Source organism: Larus michahellis, chromosome W (genome assembly GCF_964199755.1).
Source record: "Larus michahellis chromosome W, bLarMic1.1, whole genome shotgun sequence".
NCBI lineage: Eukaryota > Metazoa > Chordata > Aves > Charadriiformes > Laridae > Larus > Larus michahellis.
In genome coordinates, this window is record NC_133929.1 from 4,025,852 (window position 1) to 4,049,156 (window position 23,305).

Sequence of the window (23,305 nt, forward strand, 5' to 3'; positions counted from 1 at the left end):
ATAGATGTTCTTCCAATGAGGTTTATAAAAAAGCTGATAGTACTAAAAATACTTAGCAGGCTTCAAAATATTAATAGAGTTTTGGATAAGCATTATTTTCAGTCTTTTTGACTTTTTTATCTTCAGTCTTTTTGACTTTTTTTATCTTCAGTCTTTTTGGAAGAAGTCTTAAAGAAATCACAAAGCTGCTTGGGATAAATGAGTTTCTTTTTTACCCACTTTGGATTTTTTAACAACAGTTTTTCAAGGCTGTTATGATCTAATTAAGATATATCATAGTTCTAGTGGTAATAAATTAATAATGAAAGAAAATCAATTGCATTCCAGGATGGATTCTTTCTGTAATTGGATGTTTTAAATGTGATACATTGAGTCATATTTTTGTGGCTCACTGTTGGCCAGATTCTTCATTTAGAGCATGAAAGTTCAGTATTGGCACTTTTTGTAAAATTCATTAAACAAGCATTGTTACTTGTAATAAAAAGGCTACGCTCTGTGAGTTTGTATAGGAAAAAAAGATGATGCTTGGCTTGCAGTTCTGACATAGGTTTGCTTTCATACTGTAGATCTATGAGGATTCCATCGTTCTCCAGTCTGTATTCAAAAGTGCACGACAGAAGATTGCCAAAGAAGAGAGTGAGGATGAAAGCGAGGAGGAGGAGGAGGAGGAGGAGGAGGAGTCAGAATGTAAGTTCCCTGCTGAATGCTGGGAAGGAAATACATTTAGGGAAGACAAGGGAATTGATTTTTCCATTTGTGTACTGAGATTGGTTATAGACTTTCATTTTCCACTGGTGGAAGTAGTTTCTTAAAAAGTTTGCTGTTTTTGCTGCTTCCATTCAGCTTAAGTCTCTTGGCTACTCTATTCTGTCTATATTTCTCAGAATTGTGCTGAAGATTCAAGTATTCATAGGGTGTAAACAAAACACAGTAGGTGCTTTTAAGCACTGCTCAGATGGAAATAGATCTGACTTATCCTTATCTGAGTGACCATGAGTATATGTGGACCCTTCTTTTCCTAATCATGTCACTTGTAAATATAAAAGCCTAGAACTAGTGACCTTCTTAATTCATAGGTGAGCAACCTTTCTGATATTATGCAACATATATGATTAAGAACCAGAAAATGTTACTTCAGTGAGACAAAGGGAAAATGGAACTCAGATTGTTTGGTAAGCAGGTGTCCTGGTTCCGGTGGGGATAGGATTAATTCTCCCTAGGCTCTGGCAGGGACACAGGTATTCCATCCCATGTGAGCCATGCCCAGTCTGTAGCCAGGAGCTGGCTGGGGGAGGAAGTCTCTGCAGGGGTCCTGCTGGGGCTTCCGGGGTTCGGTCGGTGAGCCGTGGTACCGTTTGTACATTCCTCTCTCCGTGGTGGTGTTGTTTTTCTTGTTGCCTTTGCTGTTCTGTTAAACTGCCTTTGTCTCAACCCACGAGTTTTGCCTTTTTCTTCCGATCCTCCCCCCACGGCCGGGGTGTGGGGGTGTGGGGGGTGTGGTGTGAGAGAGCGTCCACGTGGTTCTTTGTTGCTGTCTGAGGCTAAACTACACTGCAGGAGATGACATTCATAATTTAAGAGGCCCAGCTAATATGCTGTGAGATGGGCCCAGGCTGGGCCAAAAATTCATCTGGGATCTAGGGCATGCTGCAGGTTAAGTTGGAGGATCTCTTTTAAGAAGTGATACTCATCTCTTATTAAATTATTCTGATATAATTTATTATCTTCATTGGTAAAAATGTACGTCTTTTATTTCCAATTTGAATTTTAATTTGCTGCATCTCTGCTATTCCACAGAATTGCTAGTAGGCAACATACTGATGTCAAAAAAATTACTATAGAAAGAGCCAGATCTACATATTACCTTTCAGCTCCCCTGACCAATTAAAGTTTCCTCAATAGGTACCTTCTCACATAACCTCTGAACTTGAAGTCCCTGCAAATTTGGAAACATGATATTGTGGAAAAGGAGGGATCCCTTCATTCTGCTTTCTGCCACCCGAGTGCTTCTACCCCATATTTTCTAACTACCTAGAACTGCACTTTGAAAGTGTGTCTGGATAGAGAAACTAGAGTACTTTTGTCTTGAGCTACTCTGCAAGTATTAAAAGCAGCTATGCAGAGCATGCAACTTCAGCAGTTCATCTGGAAATGAGCAGATACCCTGGAACTGGGTGCTTGTGTTCTCTTCAGTAAGCTGTCAACTCAAAAATTGCCAGTTACCTCCACATGGAGTTTGTGTACTTAAAAAAACCCAAATTGTCTGTTCCTACTGAAGATAGACATTTTTCTATGTGCAAGCAACAAAAACTACTTTGTTTCTTAACATGCATCTTCTTGTACAAGGTTCCCTGAGTGTAGTTGCAACACTAAATGCTATCTGTAAGTGCCATGCATTCTAAAAGTGAAAGGAGGATGCACCTGATGAACTCTCAGATTTTCTTGATAGTTTAATGCAAATTAGTGCTGCAACTGTCAAGAACACAAGTAAAAGCAAATATCTCTACTTAATTCCACAATCCAGAAAGAGGATTTTTTCAGGCTACAAGGGGAGAATTTACATGAAGACAGACTATTTAAAAGTTATTTAGTAGGAAAAGGGTATACAATGAATAAAGGCAGATTTTACATTCACATTCCACTTTTTACAGCAAAATCAGTGAAAGTCAAGATCAAGCTGAACAAGAAGGATGAAAAAAAATGGGACAAAAGCAAAGGCAAGAAGAGGCAAAGACGAGTAAAAGCCAAGCCTGTTGTGAGTGACAATGACAGCGATGAGGATCAAGATAAAAACGTAAGTTTTCTTCACTGAGATTTTATAAGTTGTTGCAGTGATTTCATCTATACCCTGTCCTTTTTGCACTCAGAATTTTCACCTCTTCATGCTTAGAAACATTAAGCATTGTTTTTAATCTGTGACATCATCTTGGGAGGATGGGGGAGCAGGTTCAAACTGTGTTAGCGTTTGCTTGTGGGATCTAGTCTTGGTGTTGGAAGACAAAAAGTCTGACACTTTTGGCTCTTATTTTTTGAAGATGTTCTTTCTTTCTTCAAAACTTTAAAGTTCATGGTTCGTTTGCCTTCATTCCCACCCTAGAAACACTTTCTATTAATGCAACAAATGAAGACGGATCTTTACAGACATTTTTAAGATGCCTGGGTAGACAGAAAGGAGCTAGTGTTTCCTGACTTTGTGCCTTTTCTTTTCTAAAGAGGCCCACAGCAATTTAATTGGAATGAAATGTCATGAAAGGAAAATAGTAAATAACATATTACTTTTCTTACGGCTATCTTGATTTGTAAATTTAATTGTAATTTTTCTTTTTTTCTTTAACAAAATCCATAGAATACTACTTGGCAAAGAATTTCTGACTTTTCTTGTGTCTCTTACCTCTAGGACCAGTCAGAAGCAAGTGGAAGTGATGATGAGTAATTCACAGAGTTTATTTCCTTGGCAGAACTAACCCCATCCCCTTCCCTTCTCTCATTTTACAGCCACTGAATTCATTTTGTTAAACAGACACTGGGTTGTATTCTCATCCTCTATAAACTAGCTCTAGGATAGTGCCTGAACAAACATATGATATCATAGTGTAAAAAAGGGAAGAAGTAACATACTGTGACCGAATGGGCCTCAGATTTTTTTTTTTTAAATCTCCAAAACAACAAAAATGCTTTTGATGAAAAAATGTGCATTGATAGTATATTTCTCTGGGTTGGGTTTACTTGGTAATGGTTTCATCATTCCTGGTTTTATCATTTGATGTTTTCAGTGTCATCAGAAAGACAAAAAAATGTCTTTTGTAGTATTGATAACCAGGAGCAGCCATAAAAAGCCACTGGTTATTTTATTTTTCATCAGGCAGTTTTCTGCTCTATTGTTTTTTTACACTGTGGTACATATATGCAACTTTGTTTAATAGCTTATAAATGTACAGTAGTTAGCCTTTACGTCACCTTGTCCTATATACATTTTTTCACTTTATGCTTATTATCTTCAGAAAAAAGCTTTTTTGAATTGTAGCAAATTTATGTGTACTGTAAACTTTGCTAAACTTTTCTCCTCTTGATTAAAAACAATGGGTTGAAAAATGTTTTAGAATATTGCAATCTATATAGTGCAATGAATGGCTTCTTTCATCAAACTGATCTGTGTTACTAATGTGAATTCTCACCTTTTCCCTAAAGTGTACTTAATCTTTGCTTTCTTTGCACAATGTCTTTGGTTGCAAGTCATAAGCCTGAGGCAAATAAAATTCCAGTAATTTTGAAAAATGTTGTATTGGTACTTTCCTAATAAAGGGATAATTTATCTCAATAAACACAGCCTTGTGTTATGAATTCCACAAAAATCCTTTTTACTATAGTGACAACAGTGCCTCTTGTAGAGACTCAAGGTTCTCTGCTCTAAACAGGTAACATAAGAGCTTGTCTGAATTCCATAGGAACATCCTCAGAGAGAGATACAAGACAAGTGACAGCTATTAAAAGATACCTTGAAATGGAAGCATAATTCCAGTCCCTAACTAGAATTCAAGTGATTAATCATTAAAACAAACATCTATGTTCCTTTTTATTTTTTTTAGGAAATATCCATATGTTTTAGTGGGGGTGAATACAATTAGTTATGTATGCAATCACCTACAGTTGGTAAAAGAGAACACATAACTTTTCAATTTCACATTCCAACTGATAAGAAAATAGTTTAAAACATTCCTAACATTTTCCTAGGAAAGATTTTGAGGGGATCAAGGAAAGATTGAATGACAAGTTTTACTATACAACATATTCACTTTTGCCAGTATACATAAAGCAAGAAAAAAATTAAATAAATTTTATGTCATGATATTTTCCAACAGTATTATATTCCAACACTTGAAATTCAGAATATTTTATTATATTCCAACACTATTATATTCCAATATTTTTTTATATTCCAACACTTGGACTTCAAAATAGTCATGAGGATGTTGAAAATATCCATCGTGTACTTTGTATGTATGTATAGAATCATAGAATCATAGAATTGCTGAGGTTGGAAGGGACCTTTAAGATCATCGAGTCCAACCTTTAGCCTACCCTGACAAGAGCTACTTCTAAACCATGTCCCTAAGTGCCCCATCTACCCTTTTTTTAAACGCCTCCAGGGATGGTGAATCCACCACCTCCCTGGGCAGCCTATTCCAATGTTTAATAACCCTTTCAGTGAAAAAATGTTTCCTAATATCCAATCTAAACCTCCCCTGACGTAACTTGAACCCGTTTCCTCTCGTCCTATCACTTGTCACCAGGGAGAAGAGGTCAGCCCCCATCTCTCTGCAACCTCCTTTCAGGTAGTTGTAGAGGGTGATAAGGTCTCCCCTCAGCCTCCTCTTCTCCAGGCTAAACACCCCCAGCTCCCTCAGTCGTTCTTCATAAGGTTTGTCCTCCAGACCCCTCACCAGCTTTGTAGCCCTTCTCTAGGCATGCTCCAACACCTCAATGTCCTTCTCGTAGTGAGGGGCCCAAAACTGAACGCAGTACTCGAGGTGGGGCCTCACCAGTGCCGAGTACAGGGGGATGATCACTTCCCTAGTCCCGCTCACCACACTATTCCTGATACAGGCTAGGATGCTGTTGGCCTTCTGTCAATATTGTCTTTCTTCTAATTTGAATAAGAAAAATATTCAGCAATAGATCAGCAAAAGCAAGTAGTCTACAATAGTTTGCTTTTGAATGCCCGTGTGAGATAAATCTGACACTGCTCATCTCAGGTTTCATACTTGTTCCACTTGGCAACATGGAAATCTACTTTGAATTAAATCTGCACATCTACAGAACAGAACTTTGTTCATGGCACCAAGCAAGCAACTAGGTTGAATGAGAAACTGAATCCAGATGCAAAACATTTCAGCTCTCTTAAGAGATTTAGCTTCACAGTAAAGGTTTGGAGGATGAGTTAAAGAGCATCAGAACTAGCTTAGCCAGGTAAGAGCTGTCTTGATGCCTCTGCCTGAGTCAAAACTATTAGAATCAAGATCATGTCAGAATAAGTATCTCAGATATCATGGAACACATCTAACAGCATCCTGCTCAATTTAGCCTCTGAGCAGCAACTCGGATACACTAATTTGCGACTATTGCAAACAAATCCATTGATTCTCGAAAAGCCCTAAACAACAGAGTCCTTAACAGAACACTCATGGCCCTTTAAGAAATAATCTGATTGCTGCTCTATCATTTTGCTGCCCTGTGAGGAGTATTGTTGTGGGAGAAATATGCCAGAGGACACAATAATTCCACGATTTAAATGCTTTCTAGGTTCAGAAGGCAGGCTCCTACTTCCCTGTTTATAGAAAATGCAGTTGCCATACCAATAGTTAGGGCACAGCACCCTGCAGCATCAGCTAGTGATCAAAGCCTGTTCTTCTGTTATAACTTCCCAGGGAGTCTAGGCAGCTGCAGGCCTCCAAAGCAGTTTCACTACATTATTGCATGTGTTCATCTTCTTGACTTTAATAATAATTTTTATTTTCGGTCCACTGCTTCCAAACTCAGAACTCGGGTCTTCTGATAAGGAGAAAGATGACATATTTTTCTCTATATGCACATGCACAAATGCCTTGAGATCTTTTTTTTCCTTTGGGGATCTGCAGTGATGCATATGCTCATGAACTTGAGCATAGGCACCAAGTACTACCCAGCACCCAGAACTCCAGGAAGGGAAAACTGACATTAGATGTTCTTGTTTCCTTGGGGCTTTTTTCCCTTTCAGAGGCAACAAGAAGGAATTAAGCCTATAAGACCCTTACTGGACTATTCAACATTGAGGTATCTGTGTAATGGCTGGGTATATTGGGAGCCTTGCAGAAGACATTGTATTTGAGGAGTCAGTGATCTTGAGCAGGCCATGTCTGCTCTATTGGGTCTTGTACTTAAGGCTTGAAAAGCCAATAGGTTAGCATGAGTAGCCACTGTAAAGGAATCTGCTGGCGTGCCCTGTGCCAGCCTGTGCTGTGGATGTTATGACAGAGATAACATTCCAATCTGTCAGGATAAGACCTATGGTTTTGGTTTTTACACAAGATAAAAGGCACTGTGGTACAGGAGGGAGGAGGGACTTCTCCACTGACATGGGATCTGCACAGTGTGCTGTGGGAAAATTCATCTGGGGTCTGTCCGATGCTGCATGAAAGTGGGGTTCCCAGCATCTGAAGGGTCACAAGATTTACTCGCTATCTATATTCCTCTTTTTATTCTGTCTTATTAAAACAGCTATTTTTATTATGCTTTTTGTTGTCAGGCCTTTTTTACTGAGATCCAGAAAGAACCCTGTGCCATCTCTCTCTTCCCACCCTTGCCCCTCCCACCCCCACCCACCTGGTGCAGAACACCAGGGTCCACCTCAGAAGGAGCAGGTAGCTGATCTGCAGTCAGAATTCTGGCTGCTGACCCAGGCAAAACTCCTCAGAAATTAAAGTAAAATTAAACTGAATCTCTAAGACAAATGAAGCCAAGGAGACGGCTGCTAGTTGGATAATGATATTATCAAACCAATATATTAATCGGAAACGTAAAGTTTCCTTCTAAAAAGCCTCATACAAGTATAGCTTAAAGGTATCAGCAGCTGGAGAAAGAAAAAAACCTAGAGATATAGCCCTGCTGCTAGTGACGAATAGGTCTGTTTCTTCTACAGTGCTCCAAAAGAGGAGTGGACAGTGGCATAATAAAACATGTAGGGTAGTAAAGGGAAAACTTTTATTCATAAAGTGCCATCCTTAATTTAGAATGTATTGAATCCTGTGGGTACTTTTTAAAATGCCTCAGCCATTTAAGTAGCTTATTTTAACAAAAAAATATTTGATTTAAAATTTCCATACAATGTGTATGATATTGTTACATTGCAAGTTAAAGTGGCAAAACCTCAGGTTAAAGCTGCTTATTAACTCCCTCTGATAATTTTACACATTTAAAGATTCCCTTGAAAATAATGTACATGATTGTCATCTCTTTTTCTATGATCCCCAAGGTATGTAATTTAAAAAAAAAAAAAACAACAAGAAAGTTTAAGTTGCTCAAAGAAAGGACAAGTGAGGCATAAAAATGCAGAAAACAGAACTCCTTACTTTCCACGCAAAATAAATCTCATGAAAACACTCAGGAAAGTTTCACTTTATTCAAGTTTTCATCGTCCACCTAATGGAGAGGAGCTTTTACTGTGAAGCTGCATGACCAATGCTACACTATAAATCTAATCCTCAGAATACAGGCATTCAAAAATATTAGTAGCTCTTACATCAGCATTTTCTGTAACACTCTGAAGTATGAGGACTTGCCACCTGAAAATGCAATTGAAAATATGTACACAAAATAGGTATGAGACTCTGCATGCATAACTGAACCATGACAAGGATGATGATTCAATTAGCGTGGAGGTGTCGCTGAGATTAAGTCGAACTACACCTTGCAACAAAACGTCTTCAGTAAAGAAAAAAAGATGAGTCATTGTCGTAGGTGACTCCCTCCTGAAGGGAGTGGAAGGCCCAATATGCAGACCGGACCCGCTTAGGGAAGTCTGCTGCCTCTCTGGGGCTTGGGCTAAAGATATAAAGAGAAAGCTTCCTTCCCTGGTATGGCCCTCAGATTATTATCCATTTCTGTTTTTTCAGGCAGGCAGCGATGAAGTGTCAACAAGAAGCCCAAGGGTGATCAAGAGAGACTTCCAGGCCTTGGGACAACTAGTTAAGGGATCGGGAGCACAAGTAGTGTTCTCCCCTAGCCCTCCAGTTACAGGGAATGACGAGGGAAGAAACAGGAAGAGCCAGCAGATCAATACCTGGTGTCAGCGGCAGGACTTTGGGTTTTTTGGTTGTGGGGTTGGTTTATGTGACACCAGGCCTGCTGGTGACAGATGGGGAACACCTGTCTCAAAGGGGGAAAAGGATCTTGTCGCAGGAGTCGGCAGGGCTCATCGAAAGAGCTTTAAACTAGATTTGAAGCGGGAAGGGGATGAAACCAGGCTCTTTAGAGGTAAGCCTGGGGGTGGCATGCCAATGTTTGTGGGACAGTATGCTAGTGAGGTCCCTCGGTCTGCCATCTCAGCGGCAGCAAAGATACGAGGGTTATTGATGGGTTAGAAACTACAGCCATGCCTGGGAATGGTCAGGCCTCTCCCAGAAAAAAGGTGGCGGGACCAATAGCCCAACTGAAGTGCGTCTACGCCAACACGTGCAGCATGGGCAACGAACAGGAGGAGCTGGAAGTCATTGTGCAGCAGGAAAACTATGATGCAGTCGCCATCACGGAAACGCGGTGGGACGACTTGCACGACTGCTGCAGTGGATGGCTATAAACTCTCCAGAAGGGATAGGAAAGGAAGGAGAGGAGGTGAGGTGGCCCTGTATGTTAGGGAGTGTTATCAATGTCAAGAACTTAATGATGGTGACAATAGGGTTGAGTGTTTATGGGTAAGAATTGGGGGGAAGGCCAACAAGGCAGATATCATGGTGGGAGTCTGTTATAAACCACCCAACCAGGCAGACAAAATATTCTATAAGCAGCTGTGAGAAGTCTCAAGATTGCTAGCCCTTGTCCCCGTGGGGGACTTCAATTTACCAGATGTCTGCTTGAAATACAGTACAGCTGAGAGGGAACAGTCTAGGAGGTTCCTAGAGTATGTTGAGGATAACTTCCTGACACAGCTGGTGCGGGAGCCAACTAGGGAAGGTGCCCCGCTGGACCTGTTGTTTGCGAACAGAGAAGGACTTGTGGGGGATGTGACGGTTGGAGGCCATCTCGGGCATAGCAATCACGAAATGATAGAGTTTTCGATTCTTGGAGAAAGCAAGGAGGGGGGGGGGGTCAGCAGAACTGCCACCTTGGACTTCCGGAGGGCAGACTTTGGTCTTTTCAGGAGCCTGCTTGACAGAGTCCCTTGGGAGGCAGTCCTGAAGGGCAAAGGAGTCCAGGAAGGCTGGACGTTCTTCAAGAAGGAAGACTTAAAGGCACAGGAGCAGGCCGTCCCCATGTGCCCAAAAACAAACCGTCGGGGGAAAAAGACCGGCCTGGCTGAACAGAGAGCTATGGTCACAACTCAGGGGGAAAAAAGAGAGTTTATGGCCTTTGGAAGAAAGGGCAGGCCACTCATGAGGCCTACAAAGATGTTGTGAGGCTATGTAGGGAGAAAATTAGAAAGGCCAAAGCCCAACTAGGACTTAATCTGGCTTTTGCTGTTAAGGACAACAAAAAATGTTTCTATAAATGCATTAGCAATAAAAGGAGGACTAAGGAGAATCTCCATCCTTTATTAGAGGGGGGGGACAGGGGACGGGACATAGTGACCAAGGATGAGGAAGAGGCTGAGGTACTTAATGCCTTCTTTGCCTCAATCTTTAGCAGTAGGACCAGTTGTTCCCTGAGTACCCAGCCCCCTGAGATAGAAAACAGGGACAGGGAGTAGAATGACGCTCCCATAATCCAAGGGGAAATGGTGAGTGACCTGCTACAGCACTTAGACACACGCAAGCTTATGGGGCCAAATGGGATCCACCCAAGGGTACCGCGGGAGCTGGCAGAAGTGCTCACCAAGCCACTTTCCCTCATTTACCAGCAGTCCTGGCTAATGGGGGAGGTCCCAGTTGACTGGAGGTTAGCAAATGGGGCCGGACGGGATTCACCCAAAGGTTCTCAGGGAGCTGGCAGGAGAGCTCACCAAGCCTCTCTCCATTATCTATCAACAATCCTGGTCAACAGGAGAGGTGCCGGATGACTGGAGGGTGGCCAATGTGACGCCCATCTACAAGAAGGGCCGGAAGGAGGATCCCGGAAACTACAGGCCTGTCAGCCTGACCTCGGTACCGGGAAAGATCATGGAGAGGATCATCCTGAGTGAGCTCTCACGGCAAGTGCAGGGCAGCCAAGGGATCAGGGCCAGCCAGCATGGGTTTATGAAAGGGAGGTCCTGCCTGACCAACTTGATCTCTTTCTATGACCATGTGACCCGCTTTCTCGATGAGGGGAAGGCTGTGGATGTTGTCTACCTGGACTTTGGTAAGGCCTTTGACACCGTCCCCCACGGCATTCTCCTGGAGAAACTGGAGAATCATGGCATAGACAAGTGTACCCTCCGCTGGGTTAAAAACTGGCTGGATGGCCGTGCCCAGCGAGTTGTGATTAATGGAGCAAAATCTGGTTGGCGGCCGGTCACCAGTGGTGTCCCTCAGGGCTCAGTTTTGGGGCCAGTCTTGTTCAATATCTTTATTGATGATCTAGACAAGGGGATTGAATGCACCCTCAGTAAGTTTGCGGATGACACCAAACTAGGTGGGAGTGTTGATCTGCTTGAGGGTCGGAAGGCTTTACAGAGGGATCTAGACAGGTTGGATCAATGGGCCAAGGCCAATGGGATGAGGTTTAATAAGGCCAAGTGCCGGGTCCTGCATTTTGGTCACAACAACCCCGGGCAACGCTACAGGCTTGGGGCAGAGTGGCTGGAAAGCTGCCCGGCAGAAAAGGACCTGAGGGTGCTGGTGGACGGCCAGCTTAACATGAGCCAGCAGTGTGCCCAGGTGGCCAAGAGGGCCAATGGCATCCTGGCTTGTATCAGGAATAGCGTGGCCAGCAGGAGTAGGGAAGTCATCGTGCCTCTGTACTCGGCACTGGTGAGGCCTCACCTCGAGTACTGTGTTCAGTTTTGGGCCCCTCACTACAGGAAAGACATTGAAGTGCTGGAGCGTGTCCAGAGGAGAGCCACCAAGCTGGTGAGGGGTCTGGAGAACAAGTCCTATGAGGAGAGGCTGAGGGAGCTGGGCATGTTTAGTTTGGAGAAGAGGAGGCTGAGGGGAGACCTCATTGCCCTCTACAACTACCTGAAAGGAAACTGTAGAGAGGCAGGGGTTGGCCTCTTCTCCCAAGGGAATAACGACGGGACCAGAGGAAATGGTATGAAGCTGCAGCAGAGGAGGTTTAGATTAGATATTAGGAAGAATTACTTTACTGAACGAGTGGTCAGGCACTGGAACGGCCTGCCCAGGGAGGTGGTGGAGTCACCATCCCTGGAGGTATTTAAGAAACGTGTAGACATGGCTCTTCAGGGCATGCTCTAGTGCCCAAGATTATTGTTTGTGGTGGGGTGTTGTGTGTGGGGTTGTGGGTGTGGAGTTTAGTAGGTGGGTGTTGGTGTGGTTTTGGTTTTGGTTTTGGTTTTGTTTTTTGGTTTTTTTTTTGTTTTTTTTTGTGGTTGGACTCGATGATCTCAGAGGTCCCTTCCAACCACTAAGATTCTGTGATTCTGTGATTCTGTGAAATGTGACGCCCATCCACAAGAGGGGCCGGAAGGAGGATCGGGGGAACTACAGGCCTGTCAGTCTGACCTCGGTGCCTGGGAAGATTATGGAACAGATCATCTTGAGAGCCATTACGCAGCACATGCAGGACAACCAGGGGATCAGGCCCAGTCAGCATGGGTTTAAGAAAGGCAGGTCCTGCTTGACTAACCAGATCTCCTTCTATGACAAGGTGACCTGCTTAGTGGATGAGGGAAAGGCTGTGGATGTTGTTTACCTGGACTTTAGTAAGGCCTTTTACGCCATTTCCCACAGCATTCTCCTAGACAAACTGGCTGCTCATGGCTTGGACGGTGTGGCAGATCTACGAGCAGAGGCCTGTGTATGGCAGATCTACGAGCAGAGATCTGCGTACGGTCAAGGACACAGTGAGCAGAGCACACAGAAACAGGAACGCAGATGTCGATACGGATGGAACAAAGAGGAACTGGCTCAATATAAACATGGAACAGAAAACAGCTTTGCGTGCTTATCTTGGTGGGAACTGAATAAGGCGACTGGGTTAGTGATCTGAAATATGTGTTTACTTGCCTAGCAGGTGCATGGAAAGTTTTAGAGCTCGGGTATAAAAGCCGAGGCCTGAGAAGCAATAAACGATTTCGTACTCATCACAGCCGGAGTCTGTGCCTTCATACACCACAGGACGGGTGTACTGTTCGCTGGGTAAAAAATCTGGCTGGAGGGCCGGGCCCAGAGAGTGGTGGTGAATGGAGTTAAATCTGGTTGGCGGCCGGTCACAAGTGGTGTCCCCCAGGGCTCGGTATTGGGGCCGGTTCTGTTTAATATCTGTATCAACGACCTGGACAAGGGGATCGAGTGCACCCTCAGTAAGTTTGTAGACGACACCAAGTTGGGTGGGAGTGTTGATCTGCTTGAGGGTAGAATGGCTCCACAGAGGGATCTGGACAAGCTGGATCAATGGGCCGAGGCCAACTGTATGAGATTTGACAAGGCCAAGTGCCGGGTCCTGCCATGCAGTGCTGCAGGCTTGGGGAAGAGTGGCTGGAAAGCTGCCTGGCAAAAAGGACCTGGGGGTGTTGGTCAACAGCAGGCTGAATATGAGCCAGCAGTGTGCCCAGGAGGCCAAGAAGGCCAACAGCATTCTGGCCTGTATCAGGAATAGCGTGGCGAGCAGGAGTAGGGAAGTGATCATCCCTTTGTACTCAGCACTGGTGAGGCCCCACCTCGAGTGCTGTGTCCAGTTTTGGGCCCCACGCTACAAGAAAGACATTGAGGTGCTGGAGCGTGTCCAGGGAAGGGCAGCGAAGCTGGTGAGGGGTCTAGAGCACAAGTCTTATGAGGGGCGGCTGAAGGAACTGGGATTGTTTAGTCTGGAGGAAAGGAGGCTGAGGGGAGACCTTATCGCTCTCTACAACTACCTGAAAGGAGGCTGTAGAGAGGTGGGGGTCGGTCTCTTCTCCCAAGTAACAGGCGATAGGACAAGAGGAAATGGCCTCAAGTTGTGCCAGGGGAGGTTTAGACTGGATATTAGGAAAAATTTATTCACAGAAAGGGTTATCAAACATTGGAACAGGCTGCCCAGGGAAGTGGTTGAATCACCATCCCTGGAGGTATTTTAAAAGACGGGTAGACGTGGTGCTTAGGGACATGATTTAGTGGTGGTTTTGGCAGTGTTAGGTTAATGGTTGGACTCGATGATCTTAAAGGTCTCTTCCAACCTAGACGATTCTAATTTGAGTACACAGTTATCAGTTTAACAGTGGAGGAGGAAGGAACCTGCAGTTTTCTTCAACAAAGTTACAAGCCATGTTGAAAAGGAGTAGCAGTACATACTGTATCTTGACTTTAGCAAGGCCTGTGACCTTGTTTCACACAACACTATCACAAACAAACCAGGAAATCATGGGCTACATAAAATTACTATCAGGTGTGTAGCAAATAGTCAGAAAAATCTATTCAGAGCACTTTTTAAAACTCGGGGTAGTTCTGTCAAAATGGAAGGCTGTGGAAATAGGGGTCCAGTGCTATTCAATATCTTTTTTTAATTACCGGTATTATGTAATTAAAAGTATGCCTATTAAATCTGCAAAGAACACCAAGTTGACAGGGACCACAAGTATACCTGATAACGAGATTAAAATTCAAAATGATTTTGATAAATTAGTGTAACAACTGGAGAAAACGTGGGTAATTTACAACAAGGATATATGCAAAGTATTTCTATTAGGCAAGGAAAACCCAACTGTTTTATTGGGTTTACGTGACAAGGTTTTGGTAGCAGGGGGGTCTGCGGGGGAGTCCTCTGTGAGAAGAGACCAGCGGCTGCCCTCATGTTGGACAGAGCCAGTTCCAGCTAGCCCCAAGACGGACCCACTGCTGGCCAAAGCTTACCTAATCAGTGGCGCTGGTGGCACCTCTCTGATAATATATTTACAAAAGGGTAAAAAAAAGCTGCACAGCAGCTGTGAGAGAGAGGAGTGAGAAAAATGTGAGAGAAACAACCCTGCAGACACCAAGGCCAGAGAAGAAGGAGAGGGAGGAAGTGCTCCAGGTGTTGGATCAGAGATTCCCTTGAAGCCTGTGGTGAAGACCATGGTAGTCCCCCTGCAGCCCATGGAGGACCGCATCAGAGCAGATATCCACACTACAGCCCGTGGAGGGCCCCATGCCTCAACAGGTGGATATGCCCCAAAGGAAGCTGCAGCCGGTGGAGAGGAGCCCACGCAGGAGCAGGCTTTCTGGCAGGAGCTGCGGCCCATGGATAGCACCCATGCTGGAGCAGTCTGTTCCTGAAGGACTGCAGGCCATGGGAGAGACCCACATTGAAGCAGCTCATGAAGGACTGCCTCCCGTAGGAGGGACCCCCCCGCTGGAGCAGGGGAAGAGCATGAGGTGGAAGGAGTGGCAGAGACAAAGCATTATGAACTAACCACAACCCCCATTCCCCATTCATCCTGTGCTGCTCGGAGTGGGGGGAGGAGGTAGAAGAGTCAGGAATGAAGGAATAAAGTTGAGCATGGGAAAAAGGGAGGGGTGGGGGAAAGGTGTTTTTACTTTTGCCTTTGTTTCTCGCCATGCTACTCTATTATTAACTGGCAACAAATTTAATTAATTTTAACCAAGTCGAGTCTGTTTTGCCTGTGACAGTAATTGGTGAGCTCCCTGTCCTCATCTCGACCCACAAGCTTTTCTATCTTATTCCCCCCCCCCCCCCGTCCTGTTGAGGAGGGGGAGTGAGAGAGTGGCTAGGTGGGCATTTGGCAGGCAGACAAGGTCAACACACCACAACTGTACAAAAAAGGATATGGAAAAAATGGACAGGGAGTAGTTTCATAGAAAGTGATTGAGTGTTTATACTGGATCACAAGTTGAACACAAGTCAGTGTCTGTACTGCTGAGAAAATAGAAAAACACTTTACCATGATGTATAAACACCCTAGCAGTTATATGAAAGAACTCTTCCCCTTCATTCAGGCAAGGCTGTACCTGGAGTATTGGTGTCTAGCTTTGAATAAAACTTAAACAAAATTGCTAACCACTTGGAGAGAGTTTAAGGAAGTTGAATGAAAATGATCAGAGGTCTAGAAAACAGGGCCTATGGGGAAAGATCATATGAGCAGGGGTTGTTAACACAAAGAAAAAAAGACTAAGCAGGGTTATGATAACAGTCTTTCAAGACATAAAAAGATGTTGGGGGAAAAAAAAAGATGTGAACAACCTGTTCTTCGTGATCACAGTGAACAGAACAAGAAGTAATGTGCTTAAAAACCAGGAAAGAAATTCAGATAAGGTATTAGGGAAAACTAAGTCACAGCAATCGCTTCCCTTAGGGAGTTCTAAATTTTCCATCAGTGGAGGCCTTTAGGCAAACATCTATAAGGAATGACATAGGAATAGCTGATCTTGCCTTGAGGTAGAAAGATGACTTCTTGAGGGCTGTTATTTTTTTAAAGAAAACAGCTTAACATTGAGTACAAAACCAACCTGAGAAGTAAAGTAGGAAAGTCCAAGCTGAGCTTTTGCCATAGCCAGAGTAGTTCAGTACTGAAGCTAACTAGTTTAAAAAGAGCTTGAGCAGATCTACCTGATATACGCTTTATTTTGGTTTTTTTCCCCCTAGCTTTTATGGTCCTAGCTGCACTGTGTGTTAGCGTCAACCACATAAGCATGTGATTGTTCTACCATGGTAGAATACTGCCCATCAAATCACAGAGGCTAGTTCTGTACATGAAAAATCTTACTAATATGCTTTAGAAATCATAACTGGGTTAAAAATGATGAAATTTCTTGGTTTTTGACGAGACTTTCTAGAGATCAAACCTAATTTCTTTACCACCCCCGCTATCAACATTCTGAAAAGCCATAAACATTAGCATTCATTATTCAATGCTTTTTGTAAGCATTTTCAAGCATTTTCAAGCATTTTCATTATCTCTGCTTTTTTTTTTTTTTTTAAGCAGAGGAATGACAAGAAATCCTCAAGGGCAACAAAATCATAGATTCACAGAATCACAGAATGGTTCGGGTTGGAAGGGACCTGAAAGATCATCTAGTTCCAACCCCCCTGCCCTGGGCAGGGACACCTCCCGCTAGACCAGGCTGCTCAAAGCCCCATCCAGCCTGGCCTTGAACACTTCCAGGGATGGGGCAGCCACAACTTCCCTGGGCAACCTGTTCCAGTGCCTCACCACCCTCACAGTAAAGAATTTCTTCCTGATATCCAATCTAAATCTCCCCTCTTTCAGTTTGAGGCCGTTACCCCGTGTCCTGTCATTACACTCCCTGATAAAGAGTCCCTCCCCATCCTTCCTGTAGGCCCCCTTCAGGTACTGGAAGGCTGCTATAAGGTCTCCCCGGAGCCTTCTCTTCTCCAGGCTGAACAACCCCAACTCTCTCAGCCTGCCTTCATAGCAGAGGTGCTCCAGCCCTCTGATCAGTGAGAGTAAGTTTAGATTCTTTACTTTCAGGCATGGAAATCCTGCAACATGGTCTTCATTGAGGTTTTTGGTCTCACTGGGATCAAGAAACACAGAGGCACTTGGAAATGAAAAAGCTTGTCTGAGACTTGCTTGAAAGTTTCCAAACTTTTAAAATTGATCAGTTTGGGTTTTTTCTTATACATCCGCAGCACAGAAAGCTGTAATACGCACTGATCATAGGCTTCCCGTATTTTAAATTGAAAAGTCTCTTAATGATGAAAATCTGCTTCGTGTGTTGAAAAACGTAAGTGAAATATGTCAATATCTATGGCCACAGAATAGTTGCAATAGAAAACAACTGTAATCATGATTCTGCATCTAGCAATGAGCTAAGATTCAGCAGCATAGCTTGAAACCGAAGTTATTTCTTGAGCACAGTTGTAAAAACTGAATAATAAGAATACATGGACCTTAGATATTACACAGTGTTTTCACTTGTGCAACTTTGCAATCTTCAATGAGAACATTGCCCCCCACAAATAGCAACTGTCAAAAAGAAAAAAGCAGTACCTACCCGTAGCCACTGTTTCTCTGTAAGAGCATCGCTATAGTCCACATCCCTGCGCTGACGGGACCCTCTTCCAAATATTTTCTCTTCCTCTTCCTCACATGTGAGCCTTTCAACTTCAGCATCATCCTTAATAATCCAAGATGGCAATTCATCCTCCTCCATCAAGCGGGGCTTGCGCTTGGGGTTTCTGGCATCTTCCCTACGACGATCCATGTCCATGCGCTGCAATGGCAGTTGGGAAAAGATACAACAATTTGAAGGGTCTTGATTAAATAAACCACGGGAATAGCTGGTTATTTACTTATGCTTGAAACTTTAAACCAACTCCTCTGGTGGCATTTCCCTCCTCCACCCCACTACTTATAAAATGCCACTATAAAAAGGAATATCCCCACATGAAAGTTGATCTTCAATCAAATTCATTATTACAAAGTGAATTTCATTCAAGTGAAGAATATTGTAGTCTGGATGAGTGGACAACCAGATGTGTAAACAAACCTGGTTGGATAATCAGGCACAGAGAGTAGTTGTTAATGGGTCGTACTCTACCTGGAGACCAGTCACGAGTGCAGTACTACAGGGGTATATCCTGGGACCTGTCCTATTTAGCATCTTTATAAATTATATGGAAGAAGTGACAGAGTGCTTGCTCATAAAGTGCATATGACACCAAATTGGAGGGGGGGGTTAAGTTGTTATGCTTGAGGGCTTGTTAGACCACATCTAGAATACTGTATCCAGGTTTGGGTCCCCAAAAAAAGAAAAACTTTCACAAACTGGGGAGAGCTCAGCAGAGGGCCACCAAGATGGTCACAGGACCGGAGTGCATGCCCTGTGAAGAGAGGCTGAGGGAACTGGGCTCGTTCAGCCTGGAGAAGAGAAGACTTCGGGACACCTAATAGTAGCTTTCCAATATGTATGAGGAAGCAGTACATGTTGGGAATATGAGAGACAACAGGCATAATTTGAAAGAAGAGAGGTTTGGACTGGATATGAGGAAAAATGGAAAAAGGACTTGGAGACCAAGTCATATGAGGAGAGGCTGAGGGAGCTGGGCATGTTTAGCCTGGAGAAGAGGAGGCTGAGGGGAGACCTCATTGCCCTCCACAACTACCTGAAAGGAGGGTGGAGAGAGGTGGGTGGTGGCCTCTTCTCCCAGGCGAATAATGACGGGACCAGAGGAAATGGTCTGAAGCTGCGGCAGGGGAGGTTTAGGTTAGATATCAGGAAGAATTACTTTACTGAAAGAGTGGTCAGGCACTGGAACAGCCTGCCCAGGGAGGGGGTTGAGTCACCAGCCCTAGAGGTGTTTAAGAAACCTCTAGATGTGGCACTTCAGGGCATGCTCTAGTGGCAGAGCTTGTTGGTTGTGGTTTTGGGGGGTTTTTTTTGTGTGTATGGTTGGACTCGATGATCTCAAAGGTCCTTTCCAACCATGAAGACTCTATGATTCTATGAAAAACATTTTCACCAGTGGAACAGATTGCCCAGAGAGGTTGTGCAGACTCTATCCTGGATAAAGTCCTGAGCAACCTGGTCTGATTTCATAGCTGACCTTGCTTTCAGCAGAAGGTAGGACTAGATACTTCCTGAGGTCCCTTCCAACCTGAATTATCATATGATCCGATTTCTAAATCCAGATGAAAAGCAGAATGAAATACATGCAACCTGACTATGCACATCCAACTAGATTCCAGAATCAATGATATTCCATATCTCATTACTTCATAATGGGGAAGTGACTGTATAGACAGGCATAGCAGACTTTCATATTCCCCCTTTTAAACGATGTATTCATTCAAACTGGGCATGCACATGGTTTAGTTTATTGACAAATGTGCCAACCGGCAAGAAATGAAGATTTGCAGTCAAACAAGGCCCAAATCAAAATACTTTTCTATTATTTAGTAACAAACTTCAATGAAATACACAATGCTCAAAAATCATTTTTTTTTCGCTGATTAATATGCTTGCATTTGAAAAGTACAGACTGAAGAACTAAGGATATGTTAGCTGCTATTTTTTTCAAAGGAAAGTGCATAACGGGAAATTAAAGACACTCCCAATTAAGCTGAGAAATAAGAGACAAATAACCATTTGCTTTTTCTCAAAAGATTCTATTCAAATCCCTTTTATCTCTGAGAAACCTCTAGTCTCATCTTCCCATGTTTTAGCAAAACATATATTTACAAAAGAGATCCACCTTGCTTTATTTAAACTAACAAAGTCATTATATTCAGTGTTCTCGGTGAGGGTGAAAGCCTAGAAACAAAGAAATTCATATGCTACAAATGCTTATATGTGAGCAAAGAATGCATGCTTTGGTAAAATTAGGGCCTAAAACTTTCAATTTCAGAAAACACACAATATTGCTGACCTTTGAAAAGTCATCCTATTCTTTCTAAATTGCAACTATAACTGTCCTTATATAAAAAACCCACTCATCTTAAACCCACTGACTTTTAGCTCAAATGCCATGTACTGGGTCTGGCTGGGATGGAGTTAATTTTCTTCATAGCTGCCCACATGGTGCTGTGTTTTGGATTTGTGACCAAAACAGTGTTAATAACACACCAGTGTTTTCACTACTGCTGAACAGTGTTTGTAGGGCATCAAAGCTTTCTCTGTTTCTCACTCTGATACCCGCAGCAGGTAGGCTGCAAGAAGTTGGGAAGGGACACAGTCGGGACAGCTGACCTGACCTGACCAAAGAGATATTCCATACCAAATAACGTCATGCTCAGCAATAAAAACAGAGGGGAGGATGTTTTGGGGTAGGTAGCCATTGCTCAGGAACTGGTTGGGCATCGGTCTACTTGTGGGAGGTGGTGTATCACTTGTTTGGTTTGTTAGGTTTTTTTTCCTTCCTCTTTCCTTTGTTTATTAAACTGTCTTTATCTCACAAGTTTTTTTTCTCACTTTTGCCCTTCCGATTCTCTCCCCCATCCCACTGCTGGGGTGGGGGGAGAGTGAGCAAGTGACTGAATGGGGCTTACCTGCCACTGCCAGCCGGGGTCAAGCATCCGCAGTCCTTTTTGGAGCCCAACATGGGGCTCGAGCAGTTTGAGATAATAACAGAGCTGATCGGAGTGGGCTAGACTGAACTTCTAGCCATTATACCTGTCTAGCTGAGTTGTTACTTGGTAGGCTATTGCTGTTGCTGGTCGTGATGCTGATGTATTTACTCTGGATGCTAACTTATGCATTACCTCCCCTGCTCTGGTGCTTCATCTCTCTTTATCTGCTATGCAACAAACTCCAAGAATTGTTAATGACTGTTTTCAGTTGTCGCTGTTTGCTGTGGTGTTTATCACTTTGTTTTGCTTCGCCTGGCAGAGATATGATAAAAGCACTGGCCTTGAGCCTAATCTGGTGTTCAGGCCCTACATTGCTGCGGTCCCAGTACTCCAAGAACCATCTCATGGAGAAAACTGGCAATTATACTTTTCCCCTTTTCTCCTCTGAGAGATGCTTTGTGGAGAGAGGGAAGAATGGCACCTACCCCTTTCTCTCCTCTGGGATAGGTCTTTCCAGGCTTCTTGTAATGGCCTCTCAGTTCCTTGAATATCCTTATGCTATCAGACTGTTTGCACTGGTGTGTGTCGGGAGCCTGATATTCATTTTGATTAATGTTCATAAGGTTAAACAACTAATTGGGAATGCCACACAGGAATATGTACAACTACCTGAAAGGAGGTTGTAGCGAGGTGGGTGTCAGTCGCTTCTCCCAAGTAACAGGTGATAGGACAAAAGGAAATGGCCTCCAGTTACACCAGGGGGGGTTTAGATTGGATATTAAGAAAAAACTCTTCACTGAAAGGGTTGTCAAGCATTGGAACGGGGTGCCCAGGGAAGTGGTTGAGTCGCCATCCCTGGAGGTATTTAAAAGACGTGTAGGTGTAGTGCTGAGGGACATGGTTTAGTGGTAACTTGGCAGTGCTAGGTTAACGGTTAGACTTGATGATCTTAAGGGTCTCTTCCAACCAAAATGATTCTATGATTCTATGTCCCAAAGCTGTCGATCCCTGGGTGTCAGGGTGTATGGGAGGATTTGGGCAGGTGCCTAAGGCCATTATCACCTCTGTTACACCTGTACAGGCATGTAATGCTGATGAATTGGTACAGCATTTGAAAGAGGGGAGCCTTGCCTGTCCCAATGAAACACGGCGAATTCTAATGCAGTGTTGGGGCCTAGCCCATGCCTATCGATGGATAGGCCTCATGCCCTCAATAGAGCAAGAGGGTCTCTTGCTCCGAGGGCACACAAATGGACACTAAGAGATCACATGAACAGACACTGTGGCTAAACCAGAGACCCAACCCTCAACTTTCATAGTTGCTCCTGTAGTCAAGAAGAAACAATAGAAGCAGAGGTTGACCCAGTTAGTAAGAGAGGAAGAAGCTCCTCCTAAGAGGGAGCAGGAGGAAGAATCAGAAGAGGCAGCCTGTTCTGCAGCAGGACACCCACAATAAGAAGAGAGGGAAGAGACAGAAAACATAAAAGAGGCGGAAACTATCCCTGAGTGAGCTGTGAGATATGTGGAAAGATTACAGAGGTCAGCAAGGAGAGTGAATTGCTACCTGATTGCTCCAGTGCTGGGACAGTGGGGTCAACGGTCTGGAACTAGACGGTAAGGAAGACCAGCAGCTGGGATCGTGGAACCAACAAAGGGATTGGAAGGTTACAGGTGGACTACTGTGGCCTGAACAAAGTCATGCCACTGTTGAGTGCTGCCGTACCAGACATGCTAGAGCTCCAATATGACCTGGAGTCGAAGGCTGCCAAGTGGAATGCCACAACTGAAATTGCCAGTGTGTTCTTCTCGATCCCTTTGGCAGCAGAGCGCAAGCCATATTTTGCTTTCAAGTGAAGGGGTATCCAATACACCTGGAATCGACTGCCCCAGGGGTGGAAGCACAGCCCTACCATTTGCCATGGGCTGATACAGACTGCACTGGAACAGAGCGAAGCCCCTGAACACCTGCAATACATCGATGACATCATCGTGTGGGGCAACAGAGAGGAAGAATTGTTTGAGAGAGGGAAAAGAATAATCCAGATCCTTCTTAAAGCTGGTTTGCCATAAAACAAAGCATGGTCAAAGAACCTGCACGAGAGATCCATTTTGGGGGAATAAAATGGCAAGATGGATGTTGTCGCACCCTAATAGATGTGATCAATAAGAGAACAGCCATGTCCCCACCAGCTAACAAAAAAGCAACACATGCTTTTCTAGGCACCATGGGATTCTGGAGAATGCATATTCTGGGTTACAGTCAGCTTGTGCATCCTCTCTATTGAGTGACCCAAAAGAAGAACTGTTTTGAGCGGGGCCCTGAGCAGCAGCACACCTTCCAACAGATCCAACAGGAGATAATTTGTGAGGTAGCCCTTGGGGCAGTCTGGACAGGACCAGATGTGAGAAATGTGCGCTACACTGCAGCCAGGGAGCATGGCCTCACCTGGAGCCTCTGGCAGAAAGCACCTGGAGAAGAGACTCGCGGTCAACCCATAGGCTTTTGGAGCTGGG

The 23,305-nt window shown here is 44.0% G+C and overlaps 2 protein-coding genes across 16 annotated transcripts in view; one reads left to right on the forward strand and one right to left on the reverse strand.

Annotated features, from left to right (window-relative positions):
• The window catches only part of LOC141735678 (putative global transcription activator SNF2L2), a 208,845-nt gene extending 203,782 nt beyond the window's left edge, over positions 1 to 5,063 (forward strand). For all 14 annotated transcript variants that reach the window (XR_012584808.1, XM_074568726.1, XM_074568722.1 and 11 more), the window contains 3 exons: positions 567 to 687; positions 2,652 to 2,794; positions 3,398 to 5,063. Coding sequence is in view for 13 of the 14 variants with exons in the window: in XM_074568726.1 (XP_074424827.1) it covers positions 567 to 687; positions 2,652 to 2,794; positions 3,398 to 3,433 (300 nt within the window). In the remaining variant the exon portion in view is untranslated. The remainder of the gene's footprint in view (positions 1 to 566; positions 688 to 2,651; positions 2,795 to 3,397) is intronic.
• LOC141735680 (putative global transcription activator SNF2L2) overlaps positions 1 to 23,305 on the reverse strand; it is a 186,360-nt gene that overhangs the window by 36,144 nt on the left and 126,911 nt on the right. For both annotated transcript variants that reach the window (XM_074568739.1, XM_074568738.1), the window contains exon 7: positions 17,778 to 17,996. In XM_074568739.1, coding sequence (XP_074424840.1) covers positions 17,778 to 17,996 — 219 coding nt within the window. The remainder of the gene's footprint in view (positions 1 to 17,777; positions 17,997 to 23,305) is intronic.